This window comes from Oculina patagonica, chromosome 13, assembly GCF_052425735.1.
Source record: "Oculina patagonica isolate OP01 chromosome 13, crgOcupat, whole genome shotgun sequence".
In the NCBI taxonomy this organism is placed as follows: Eukaryota; Metazoa; Cnidaria; class Anthozoa; order Scleractinia; family Oculinidae; genus Oculina; species Oculina patagonica.
In genome coordinates, this window is record NC_135770.1 from 36,720,647 (window position 1) to 36,734,869 (window position 14,223).

General features: G+C 39.0%; 1 protein-coding gene across 1 annotated transcript in view; it reads left to right on the forward strand.

Annotated features, from left to right (window-relative positions):
• The window catches only part of LOC144634497 (uncharacterized), a 28,221-nt gene that overhangs the window by 12,404 nt on the left and 1,594 nt on the right, over positions 1-14,223 (forward strand). Inside the window, exons 11-17 of the mRNA XM_078493459.1 lie at positions 355-1,325; positions 5,734-6,340; positions 6,682-6,747; positions 6,924-7,035; positions 7,731-7,857; positions 8,363-8,442; positions 12,632-12,729. Of these exons, the coding sequence (XP_078349585.1) occupies positions 355-1,325; positions 5,734-6,340; positions 6,682-6,747; positions 6,924-7,035; positions 7,731-7,857; positions 8,363-8,442; positions 12,632-12,729 (2,061 nt within the window). The remainder of the gene's footprint in view (positions 1-354; positions 1,326-5,733; positions 6,341-6,681; positions 6,748-6,923; positions 7,036-7,730; positions 7,858-8,362; positions 8,443-12,631; positions 12,730-14,223) is intronic.

Consider the following 14,223-nt stretch of genomic DNA (forward strand, 5'->3'; position numbering starts at 1 on the left):
TGAAAATTAGTGATTTCATCAAAGGTTTCAACTTCAGCTTGTCGTCACAAGAAGTCCACTTTTATTTTGAATGGTTTGTGGCCGTTTTCTCTTGTTTTAATAAACATACCTCCGTTTGAACGACGTATGACCTGATTGTCCAGTAATATTTCCCTTACCCGAGTTTATGTCTCTTCGCGCACTCGGGATAAGATAATTCAATAAATAAAATATTAACGTAAATGTCTATGTCGAGGGTACAGTGTCTATATCTAAAGAATGTATCTCGTCGTGCAATACATACAGGATGATAAATCCACTGATTTGTCATACTTTTTATTATTCTCTGCTAATTAAGCCTCATAATTTTTACAGAGAAATAACAAAAGACTACGGAAGAATCATTTTCTTGACGAGGAAGCGGAATTATCTGGCAGTGATATCAATGACTTCTCATCTGATGAAACAGAAGATGGTGAAGATGACGAAATGGACAGCTTCATAGACGATGCCACTCAACTTACACAAAGAACTCCTTCGGCAACAAAACCACGGCACGCCAGCTCGCCTGTGGATATGATGGCGGTTTATAGGCAATCTCTGATGAGTCCTCTATGCGGCGCATTGAATTTTCAAACGCCTGTGTTTCATAAGCAAAGAAATAAGTACAAAATGGTTTACAAGTACAAAACTGTTGACGAGGATAGCCCATCGGCTTCTGAAGCGGAGGAAACTAACGAATCAGAGAGCATTCTTGAAAACGAGGTCGAAGCGGAGGATGAAAACGAGGCAGAGGTTGAGTATGAAAGTGAGGTTGGTCGGCGGGAAAGCGTGAGCGCTCAAACGAATGCTCGCGCGCGCGCAGACGTATCCTTCGAGGAGAGTCAAATTGGACGCCCAGTTAAACGCTTGAAGAGGAAGAGAATTTTAGATGATAGCTTTGACGGGGAAGTTTCACCCAAATTAAGCAAACAGCGGAATTTGTCAGAAACTTGCGACAAGGAAAATGTCATCGAGAATAACGCGCTGAACGTCCCAAAATGTAATAATGCACAAATGCCGGCAATCCAGCAAAGGACAAGTGGTGCATTCGGGAACTTTTCAGTGAAACCCACGGCCGTTGGAGATACTTTTCACAGTGACTTTGTTAAATCATCCCAAGCTTTAACCAATAAGAAGACTTTCCATGACAACACCTCAGCCTTGAGGCGGTCAGCGGTTAGTAAAGAGAGTATGCGCAGATCCGGATCTTTCCATGATGAGTGGAATGATATCAGTGACAGTGAACTGTTGGTCGCTCTTGATGACAAAGCTGAACAGACTTCTACTTACACAACATCTGTGAAGTAAGTGAAACTTTAATGAAAATGAAACCTGTAAGATCTTATATAAACAAATACCGTATTTTCTCGATTAAACGCCGGACCCCGATTAAACGCCGGCCTCGTATAAACGCCGGGTCAAAACTGCTAAATTTTAAATAAACGCCGGGGGCGTTTGTTCGAGGTCTCGGCGTTTATTTGAGGTCAAGCTAAGAAGTAAATATATTCTCTTGAATGGCACTGCTATGTCATACAAGTACGGTATGCTGTTTTGGAAATTTCTTTAAACGTTCAAGAGAAAAGTCCGGCGAAACATAGCTAGGATGGACGGTGTACAACAAAATAAAACCTAGCAGTGGTCGTGTTTTTGTCTTCATGACTGACGCATTTCCTTTCTTGTGTTAGTGCTCACAGTCGTTGAAATCTCGAGGATCCCTCCAGCGTTTGTTTACAAGTTGGAGGAGGTCGTTTAAAAACGAGGAGGACGTTGGCATTGCCGTTTATGAACTTAAAACGTTCTACCCATAACCATTTACTTGTATGCTCCTTTATTGTTCATATACCGTTTATATTCTGTTTGTCAAAAATCTTAAATGCAACATTATATTAACCTGTTCAATCCGCAATAATGTAACTTTGGGTAACTATCAACTTTGGATGCCAGGGGAAAGTTTTTCGCGGCAGAACAAAGAGAAAAATCGGTCCGCGATGCGTACGTGTGGGGGCTTGATAATTTCAAATTTGATTCTTCTTTTTTTGTGAATTCATTTAGTACATTCAATTACCTTAAGGCTGCTATTTATTGCGGCAAATAATCTTTGCGATTTTTTGCAAATTCATTCCTTGAAAATTTATGAGCAGCAGGTGATTCAAACATTTCTTTGATGCACATGATAACAGATAAACAGCGGAATGTCTATTACATTGATATACGATATTTTCGCCTTACGTCATTAAGAATGTAAGAGTAGCACAGACGGGTAGGCATCTGACTGGGGAACGAGAGGTCGCCAGAGGCCCGAGTTCGAATCCCAGAGGGGACAATTTTTTTCTTTTTTCCTTTTTTTTTCTTTTTTTAAGTCGTGAATGCAATGAACGACTTGTTGCGGTTTGCTGGAGAAATTCGATTAAATTTGTGTAAACTCCCTTGGTAACCTGGCAATTTTATATCAAGTTTAAATTAAGTTCAAAATGGCGGATGGACGTGGACAAGGGCTGATTTCCCGAGTTGTAATGCGAACTTGTGGATGTACATCAGGAGAATACGAATATTTTTTCCTTTCTGGAAGGAATTTTTCTAGTGAGGCCAGTGCTCGAATCCACATTTACACACAATGCAACGAAAAGGATGGCCAAGGAAGCAAGAAACTTGCACGCCGATAAATAGCTTATTTTGAAAGTCCGCGGATATGAAATTATCTTTCATTGAAATGCAATCAAATAGTTGGTAAGTAATAAATCACCCTAAATAAGGCTGTATTTTCCGCTACAAATTAGTCTCACTCAGCAAGATTAAACTGATGCGTTTCGAAACAATTAGAGATATCTATAGTTGGCTTGCTTTGTCTTTCGGTCGATCATTCATTTGCACGTTCGTCAAGTTTTTGTATCTAGTAATATTTTATATTCGTTGTCACACTCTCGTTAACGAAGTTCCCAAGTACATCTATCTCGTGACTTAAACTTAAATCAAAATTTCCTTTGGCATTCGTAGCTCATTAGGTAGCAAGCCTTATGTGAATGATAAATTTGCTCTGCTTTTGAAGGCAAAACTACATTTGTAAACACAGTATTATGCATCAGTCCCTTACAATTATTTTTTTCTTAATACACATGGTCTGTCAAAAATGGGACATATTACTTCAACTGTGGTAATTGTAGTTCTCCAGGGGTGTATCATTGCACTCAGGTAATTTTTTGCTTTGTCAACATCCACTGAGTGCTATGGGGTAGACATTCAAAGAAATACCGAGAGAGGACTACTGTTAGCGGCTATTAATTTAAGCGATTTTTTCTGAGCAAGATTTAGCGACTATTTAATATAGGGATTTTCCAAAAACTTCAAAAAATAGTAATATCGTGTAAACCAGCTTTTACTGGCCGGTGATGAACATATGGCTAAGATGAAAATAAATGTTCAGTAAAAGAAAAAAACTACCGTATCTTGACATTGAATGAACATAAATTGCATTGCCTAAAAGAACAAAGTTACCAGTATCCATTTTTGTGTTCCATTAGGGTGGGAAGGGGGTACCGGGGAGGTACTTGAAATTTGACCAAGACAAATTTTAGCAAGTACTAAATTTAGCAATTTTCGCCCAACTCACTAAAATTGCTAAAATGTAATAGCCACTAATATAACAATAGTAACCTTAAGGTTGATTTCTGTACATGTCCTATGCCCCCCCCCCCCCAAATAAATGCATGCAGTCATCTCAGCCGAAAAGGAACCTGGTTGCATGCCATGTTGATAAATAACAAATTGCTTACACTTAGATGGTTTGTTGTACGTGTTGTCCTACAGATTTATTTTAACAAGGCACATAGAATTTTGAATTAATTTACAGATTCGCCAAAACAATATCCTGCAATACAGCACATCACTGAACTCTGCATGGGGCTAGGCTGTCAAGAGGTGTGGGCTGGAATGAACATCCTGCAGTAACTTGTATGAAACACATGAACAGAAAAAGAATTTTATTTCAAATTTACTCTCATTTCACAAACAGTGAATACTGCTCTCTATAAATTGACTTTTAGCAGACTGTACAGCTTGAAAAATAAAATATTTGGAAGTTATTGTTATTGACTGCTGAAAACAAAGAGTAAAAGATAAACAAGCTTTAAGGTTCAGATCCTTTAATCCAACATGGCCACCAAATCTATGCAGAATGGCTGGCAATGTATAGAGATTATTTAAAAACGAATTAATAAGGCTGATTAAAATGCATTGATGATTTTCGTGGCATGTAAAGGGATAAAGTAAATTTTTTGGTTGCAAGTAAAGGTACCAGAAAAGGAAATAAGCAGCAGTTTTCATTTGTTTCATGTATCAGGTCTCTAAATTGATAATAAATTTTGTTGACTTTACTGTTTTCTGCCAATTTCAATTCTTAGAAGTCACATGTATGAGGCATCTGTTAGGTTCTTTTAATTTTTTGCCTTCTGTCACAGTGTCTGCCATTCTTTAACAGAGAAAAATGTATGTCGAATAATACCACTGTCCTGTATAAAATGGCTGAGTTACCTGGTTATTAATTAAAGAACCCTTTAGCAAATGTGAAACAGTTTGGTGAAAAAAATTCCCTAGCTTCTTTCCATTACCAGCTTCGCAGCATCTTAAGGTACCTCATATCTTGTTACCACTATACGTGTCTCTCTCAGCATTAATTATTTTAAGCTCTGAAATAATCTTCACTTCTTAGCTGCTTAGCTAGAAGGCCTCGAAGGACTACTGGATGGTTAGTTTTCAGTTTAATAGAATATGGGGTTATTTATCACTTACCAGCTAAAATTTTAAACATGACTCAACTATGACGTACGTTTAACAGATTTCATAGACAATTACAAAAATTGTCGTTTGTCAGCAGACATTTAAAATTTATTTTGGCTAATTCTGGTCTATCAGTTTATAATATACCACATTCACGACTTTGCTCATAGAGCCTTTGATTAACCAGTAGCACTAAAATGGTTTGTTTATTATATCGCTCGGTAGGTATGCATTGCAGAATAATTTACATATATCAGAACATATAGCCATATAGACTGATTCAAGTACAAATGTATTAAATTGTGCTGTTTCTGCGGCTCTCAATATTGGCTTGCGTAAGCGTAAAAGCTCCTCTTGAATTGATGTGCAACCTGCACAGACTTCCAGCCAAACGAAATGTTGGCTAGTATGACTTCGTGAGCTGCTGTAATGACGAGCAACTACAGGAACAGCTGAAATCAAAGAAACCACACGAAACGACACGCCAAAATCCAATATGGCCTACTCGACAAGACCGCCGACTCATCCCCAGGATCTCTCGCAGAAGACCACGTGACACAAGCAAACCCACACACAAATAAATAAATCCCTCAGTCGATAACAATGTGCGGGCAGAGCCCCCACAAAAATCGTCCCGCCTTGACAAACTGCCCCTTGGTCTCGGAGATCGGTAACAAGAAACCAATCTGAAAAATTGACAGAAAATTGCAGTCCGTTATTAAACGCTGGGCCCCGATTAAACGCCGGCTTCAAATAAACGCCGGGTCCACCAAGCCAAGTTTGAAATAAACGCCGGGGGCGTTAAATTGAGAAAATACAGTAAAACGTTTGGTGACCTGTGACTAACTTCCTAAAGGTGCACAAGAAAACTGACGGGATTTACCGTAATTATTAAGTTTTCTGTCGAATTAAATACTTTTTTTTGGATTTCGTTTTCAGGAACCCGCCACCAAGCGACGAGATTCACGATCAGGACTTCAAAGAAATTGCTGTTGCCATGGAGATGACGGATCATGACGTCTCCATGGAAATCAGCACGTTTCCAAATTTCTCACTCGGCTTTGATTTCTTGTGGGAGGTAATTTCTGCCAACAGTGAAAGTGCGCGAGACAGGAACTCCTCAAAAGACAACTCAGCGACATTTTCGGAAAAGAATGAAAACTGTACTGAGTCCTTAAGCGGAAATAATTCTACCAAGTTTCCAAATTTCATAAAGATAACGCAGCACTCCAAGCAAACCACGGAGAGTTCGTGCCAACAGTTGGGTGATCAAGAGACCAAGAACAAGGCTAGCGTTGGACAGTTGTCATGTCCAGCCTCTAAACCAACAACAGTTGCACCAAGTAAAGTCACAAACGTCTCCAATGGAAGTTCGGTTATTTCCGGTCAAAGGCTGGCTTCTAACAATTCACTGACGGCACAGAATAAAAGATCTTCACACAGCGATGGTCAACGTTCTACCGCTCATCCAAAGTTGCAAGTTGTTACACCTTCGTGCCGTCCCAATAATCTTGGTACCAGGCCAGCGATTAGTCCGCTACTCACGGTAAGTGTTATAAAACAGGAGAAACAAGAGTTGGTTTTGGCAAATCCACTCAGCTCAGGAATAGCCGTGGGCGCTACACAAGTTGTTACGTCAGCTTGTCACTAACATGACGTAATCGTTATCCTATTCGCTTTGACATGTAGCTTTAATCTCATTTCGATGACTGACACTGTAAACATGGTTTGCTTCAATCCATTACAAAATATGAAAGCCAGGAATCGTTTCCTTAAATTTATTTGTTATAGCTAGAAAAAGTGATTTTCGTTAAATGGCTGACAGATTTTGTTGAAATTAACTAAACATTATCCTTAAAATGTTTTGTCATTTCACCTCTAACTTAGTCGTCTCAGAAAGACAAGGGAAAGACCGTAATCTTGGTAGACACTCGGGAAATCTCCAGTTCTCAGGTGAGTTCTTTCTTCAAATAAGTTATTTTTTTAATGCTGAATGAGTGAAGAGAAAAATAGTCCATTTTACCAACGGGTTAGCCTGTGATCGCTAACGGATTTTCGCCAGTTTTTTTGGCTTTCTTACAGTCTATTTTTAACATCGCTGACGTCATGACTGTACCTTCCCCCCTCAGGTCGTATCGTTATTGCGCCTGAAGCACAACATCAAGGCGAAAGTGTGTCAGCTGACCAGTTGTGATTACATTGTCAGTAACAGAATGGCTGTCAAGAGGAAAACAGCTTCCGGTAAGTCAGGTTTTCAAGGCGTATTCTCGCTAACGTTCTCGTCCTTCTGCCACGATTTCTATAAAAATGAAAAGATGCCAGCGGATTGTTTTCCATCTTTTTAACATTCTTATTCGCCAAAAGAATTTGTTATTCATTATTTTGTTAATCATTCTTGTGGTGGTTCATCAAGGCTGTATCACCGAGTTGATGATTTCTGTATTCTCATTACTTACTTGTTTGACAATGTATTGAGATTGTTAGGAGAAATTAGATCTTAATCTCACTTGCGAATTAAAGGAACTGTGTCACGGATTTTAGCCAAATTTAGTCATAGGAAATGACCATCAAATTCGGTGAAATTTAGAAAAAATAACCTCTAAAAACTGTGAAGGAACATTTCAACAACACAACAAATACAAAAGAAGGTACGGATGGCCAAAAGTGACAAAGATTGAAACGGATTGCGATATAGGTTTTTGAAATATTGTTGGGCTGAACAGTTTTCAAAGTTAGTCTCGTCTGCTTGAAACCTAAAGTTTTAATGCCCGGGCGACACATTTAGTTGCAACGATGCTTTGGTTTTGTCATTTAGTTCCATAGAATTAATTTCTTTGGACAAATTGAATTTCATAGCCAGTATTTGACAAAACGTAATAAAATAATCTTAACTCAACCGCGACACAGTCCCTTTAAATAAGTGACGTTTATTTCAGATGTTGCAAACGGAAACAACAGTGAAAAGCTTGTAGAGTGCATGCGCAAGATGTGTGATCTGTACGACAGACCGTGCTTGATTATTGAAAAAGATCGCGTCAAACCCGGCGAGACAGAAAAACACTTGTGAGTATTACAAACTCTACTCTAGTCTGAAATGTCAGCCGTCCTCTCGTCCCAACCCCCCATCTGAGGGGCACGGGCAAGATTAATAATACACCCTCCTTTAGGGGGTTGGGCGAGAGGACGGCTGACATTTCAGACTAACTCTTGGACCCCTCCCACATTAAACCACTGAGTTACTTACCTGTGGTCCGGCCATTTATAAAGTAAAGTGGGAAATGGGTTTTTCGGAAGGGCCGGATTTGAGCCTGCCTTGGGACTTGTTCAAAAGTGTTCTTGAACGAAATACTTCACTTTTACAGATCTTTTGCGAGAAGTTTTCTTTCTGTGTTTTTGTCTTTCAGTTTAGATTTCAAACTCTACTCTCATGCACTAAAAAACATAAACAATGAAGAGGAATTGAGAGCTCGATTTAGTTTATCCTGGAATTAGAGTTAATAGGTCGTAATGGACGTTATTTTTAAGAACTGGATAAGTCATAGGGGCTTTTCTTTTTTTGTCATTTTAGCATCAAAACCAAAGCTTATATCTTTACCCTGGCAAGCATTGCACAGACTCATGTCAAACTCGTATTTAGCGACAACCAAGGTATGTCTTATGGTTTAACATATATAATTAAAAACTAGCAAATGGTATATTGCAATTCCTGCGTTTTGATTGGTTAACAGGGAATGGTATATGAGCTCATATACCATTGACCACAAATTTGGTAGCCGATGCGCATCAACGAAAATAGTCGGGGAGCTCGAATATTGCAATTTTTGGGGCGTTTTTTCGACTTTTTTTGCTTGTTTACAAGCGAAAGTAGGAGAATAGCAGTTATGTTGGGCAAAATTTGGAACATTCTTGTTAACTCTCAAGGGACTTTTTTAATTTCTCAAGGGACTGTTTTAATTTCTCAAGGGATTTCTTTCCGCTGTGGGTGATGAAAGGGTCTCTTATTAGTATTGCGTCAACACTTGCGATCTCGTGTTAAAGACGTGACCTGTCACATATTCCGCTGTGGGTGATGATAGGGTCTCTCATTAGTATTGCGTCAACACTTGCGATCTCGTGTTAAAAACGTGACTTGTCACATGTATAAATGTTATATAACAATTATTTTTATGCGTGAGTATCTCAAATGAGATATGATACAACTAGTCGAGAATGTGAGTGGTTCAGCCCATGAAGGCAACGTTTAAGTCTTTCACAGTCTAAAGCGTTTGAATTCTTCCATGATATGTTCGAACAACAATGCCCAGGATAAACCTTCTACTCATAACCTAAAGGATTTGTTTTCGCGACAATCTATTGCGTTAGTCACGCTAAACACGAGTAAAGCGGCGCTAATATTCAACCTAAAGGATTTGTTTTCGCGACAATCTATTGCGTTAGTTACGCTAAACACGAGTAAATAATCATTTATTCGCGTTCTCAATTCAAGGGATTTCTTTTCGGTGTGGGCCGGGGGTGTGGGTATACCTTTATGAAGAATGTATTCAGAAAATAATGCATCGCCATTAGAAAAATAAACAGCAACTGTTCTACTGGAAATGTAGTCGTTAGAAATGGCATGTGTAGCCGTAAGGTAAAGAATAACGCGAGGAGAAGCGGCTTATGGTATCCAAACGAAAATTTACTTCTCAATGTGGGGTTAAGATTGCGTGACGAGACAAAAGGTAACTCTGTCGTGCGTAACCTTTATCGAGAACCCTGCATTAAGCCAAGTAGAAATCTTTCTAACTCGAAAGGAAACAACTATTTGGATTAAAGGCAAACGTCAAAGTTTACCATTTTTGAGTTATTTTTTCAAAATAGCTCTTAGTCGGCGTGATGGGCCGTGAATCAGTGGGTCAGTGAAGTGTGTTTGTTTGTCACACCAATCAGATTTCAGGTACTATCCTGGGTACTATCAGAACCAATCAAATTGTAGTTTATAAGGGGGACGCAATCTGACACAGTTGTAGTGAGCGATTTCGTTAGAAGATTTTAGATTTGTAGGAGGCGGAATTGGTGAGTTGTGAATTAACCCTGGATTAGAAACGTTTTTCGTAACGCTTGCCTGCTTACAACGCACACGCCGTGAGCAAAAGGCCCAACACTAACTTGTTATTCGTCTTATTCGAGCGTATGTTTGGAGAGGCTAGCTTTCCTGACCGTAGTAAAAATTACATATAACATTTGCACAAAGTAGATTTGAAGAATAATGTTGTCATTACTTTTGCCGCCAGCTTTGCGAAGTTCGTTCGGAAATTGGAAAGTTTGTTACAAAGTTGCCAAATAGTTTGCGAGTTTGCGAATCAAATTGTGAGCTTCGATACAAAGTTCCCAACTTCGGCCCGAATTTATTAAAACCTTCTGTAATTATGTTATCAAAAAGGAGTTTGCTACGCTAAACTGTTGGAAACAAATGTCATAAAAATAAAAAACTTTTATGTTTAGCAAGCCGTAAGTATGTTGTCTTGAACAAATTAGTCTTACCTGTCGCGTCGCGTCGGCTTCGATTAAAATCAATTTTACATATGGGTAAACCATCCAGTTTCATCCGGTTTACAAACGCAGAAGACTTGAAATTGAAGACAGTGAAGATTATGCCTCACAGAAATCGTTAAATATGTGTTTTCATACAAAAAAGTTAAAATTTGACCAAATTTCTACATGCATAAAATTTATTTATCGGCAAATCAATTGCGTGATCGCTGATGCGAAACGTTGTCTTGCAGTTCAAGCTACTTCAACCTTCCTTGACCAGTTCTAAAATCATCGAGTTCAGAAATCGCCATAACTTTCGAGCAACATTTCTTGTTTTTCCTCAACTACCAAACTTGAAAAGTTCAGTCGTGCCGAAGTCGGGAACTTTGTATCGAAGTTCGCAATTTGATTCACAAACTCGCAACGTAATTGACAACTTCATAACAAAGTTTCCAATTTCCCAACAAACTTCGCAAAGCGGGCGGCCAAAGTAAACTGAAATCAACTGTAAAACATCTCGTTCAAACATTTAATGAACCGGTACAAGTATTAACTTTGCTGTTAAAAGCAACTACAATCGATAGCAAAAACAGAATAAGAGCGTGCCATTCCGTGACAATTTGATAACTCAATTAGTTCTTGTTTGTTGAATAGAATTTACATTGTGAATGAACGAAAATCTTTGTCGAACAGTTCTGACAGAAAACAAATACTCCAGTTGTACTGCGCTTTAAAGAACTTTCCCGAAGAAAGTGGTTTTTGATTTGATTCGTTTATTACTTCGTTTATTATAGTACTTTCCGTTCAATGTCTATATGGAGACGTGGCTTTTTCGAGAAAAACAAGGGTATCGTGTTACGTTCGTTTTAAAAAACAAAGGTATTATGTTACAAAAGTGAGAAAAACAACAATATCATGTTACAGTGTTTGGCAAAAAGCCAAAAGTATTCCGTAACAAACAAAAGTAACACGTTACGGTTGCTACAAAGCTGGTAACAAAAGAACCGCTTTAAACAGAATAAGAACGTGCCATTTTGTGACATTTTGATAATTGAATTAGTTTTTGTTTTTCAATTAAATGATGAAAATTTACGTATTGAATAAAACAGTTCTGATGTATCAAAATGCATGTGAAAATTATTTTGTTTGCAAGCAAATTTTGTGCAAAAACGTGACTCCGTGGGCCGCCATACACAAATAGCTCAACCCATGGCATAAACCATCCCAACAGGACAATCACCCAGTTTCACCCCAAGCCACCCCATAAATTGAAAAAATAACTCCTGCACGCTTAGCGTGCCTATGTTTAACCAAGCCAAAGTATATGAGTCGCAAATCACCCAGCCGTCGCGACTGACAAATACAGCATTTCCTCCGCGAAAATAAAAAAAATGCTTGAACTGAAAGACGTTTGAATTCTTCCATGATATGTTCGAACAACAATGCCCAGGATAAACCTTCTACTCATACTAACTTCATGCAAAAAAAAAGTCGATATCTCGAAGAGATCTTTGATTAATAAAACAATTATTACACTCGCGCTTGTTGCATATCAGATCGTTATAGTATACCATTCTCACTCATTAATTATGCCGCTCATTGTCCGGCGTGGATAAGATAAGGGAAAAGATTGTGTGGTCGAGGCAATGAGCGACTGGGTGAGAAAGCACTATTATATAAAAGCTGTGTATTACGTCGCCGAAGGGGAGGTGGGAGGGTCGAAAATTCGCCCGGCCTTCCCGGCTTGCGTATCTCTTTCGAAATGCCCCGAAACTCAGCAAAGGGATCTTTAAATACGGCGATTGTGCACGTGGTGATTAAGCATTACCTAACGCAACTATCTATAAACAAATGGGGTTATGTAATCCACGCACTTCTGAATTCCGCGTCATAATTATGAATGAGAATATCCAACTCGATCTACCTTCTCATATTCAACGCGCGGTCGTGGAATAATTGTTGAATATAAAGCGCGGAAATTTTGCGAGCAATGAGCCGAAGGAAAATTCAGTGGTGAATAATAAAGATAACAGAGCGTTTATTTTTGGTTGGTAGGTCTAACAAACAATTAATGACTGCCCCCACGGGAAATAGTGAGTTTTGTTTCCTTTCGACCCTCATTGTTCCAACAATTTGGGCCGCGGGGAAATAAAACTCACTTGCAGAATTTGGAGCCAGTCATTACGTGCTTTTTAGTCATTATACGTCCGAGACGAGCTATTCGTCTGCCTAGACACAAATGGAAATACGGCTATTCTCCATTATTTTATTCCTCAACGGCTTAGTTTATATAGATTTATGTCAATCGTTCTTGTACTCACAGAGGAAACAGCTCGCCTTCTGACAGATCTCGCTGCCATTGAGACTAAAAAGGGAACTGCTATAACAGCGCCAACTGCTCTGAGCAAAGAGCGTGAACAGGTAAACCCACTTTCTTATGCTTAAAAATGGCTGTCTGATAAAGGGATATTGGGGTTTTTACTCAAAAAACCGCGAAGATACAACACTTTTGAGGAGTTTAAGATTAAGTGTAGCATAAAGTCAGAAAAAATGTTTTGGTTCACCTTCCACCAAAATCACAGAAATTCATGTTTTATGGTTGCTTTACAGAGAACGACTAGGGAATGTATTACGATTTTTAAAGCTCGTGCAAAGCCCTCGTACTACCCATCAAGTGTTAACTTTTTGGGTTTTTTTGGTCATTGGTTGATCAATCAAAACCAAGTTAGGGCCCGGACGCACTGGGCAAATTTTTGTTTATTTAGCGAAATTTTCCGTGAGACAAGTGCGCTCGGTGATTTTTAGATCTACCAAATTTCAAAGGCTCCGTCGTCCTGCCTCGGAGCAGGACAAATTTTTGTCAAGCGTCAGATTTGACAGATTTTTCAATTAACATGCCTTAATCTAAAAGAAAACGTCAAACAAGTATATTTGATCTCGCTTTTCAAGGCAGATGTCCGCCAAAATATTTTATTTTTTCTCGACAATTGAGCTGTGAACATGTAGGACGGCAAAGACCATAATGACAGACCATCGACTCCATACAACAACTATATATATATGGCTCGCAAATTTTCTTTCCATTACACCTCCGGTATGCAAGTACTCCTGGCTCGGCACAATTTTCAAACCGCCCGAGTTCAAGTACCGCTGCTGATCAAAATGAAAGCGCGGCGAGTCAAGACTATTGAATTGTACTAAAAGCGAAAAAAACGGCTCTTATCGGCCGGAAAGAAAGACTCTTTCCAGCGAACGGAAGGTTATTGAAGGTGTACAGTTTTAACATGATTGACACTTTGTGGTTATCAAATAATTCGGTGTTTTCAAGTGCGTCCACGATTGCCAAATTCAAAATTTGGTAGAGACAAAATTTGTCGAGATTTTTGGTAGAGCTAAACAAATTTTGTCAGTCCAGTGCGTCCTGGCCCTTAGTTTGGAGGTTTAGAGATCAAAGTGACCACGGTTGTTGGCTCTGATTGGCTGAGACTTCTGGTGAAAGATGAAAAAGATGTCAGAAAGATGAAAGACGTTCATGACCACAATGAGCATATATATTTTTTTACTGTAAATTAATTGCGGGCCCAAGAGAGGCCCGCAACCCTAATCTTGACAGTGACCAGCGGATTGCGTTTAACGCGTGCGCACCACGTTTTTAAAGGCTAGCTGCAAAGCGGAAGTTGAAAATTTTGTTCTTCCACCAAGAACGATCAGAATGCGAAAAATGTGTCAATCACAACAGTTTGTTGAAACACCGGAAGTTGAAAATCTGTTATTCAAGAACGATTAGAATGCGAAACATAAGTCAATCTTAACTGTTTGTCACATAAGATCAATGCTTCTGTCACATGGAAGATTGGAACTACGTTTGGCCGACGTTGTTTAGGCATTGGTTTTGAGAAGATTTACTATGACTGT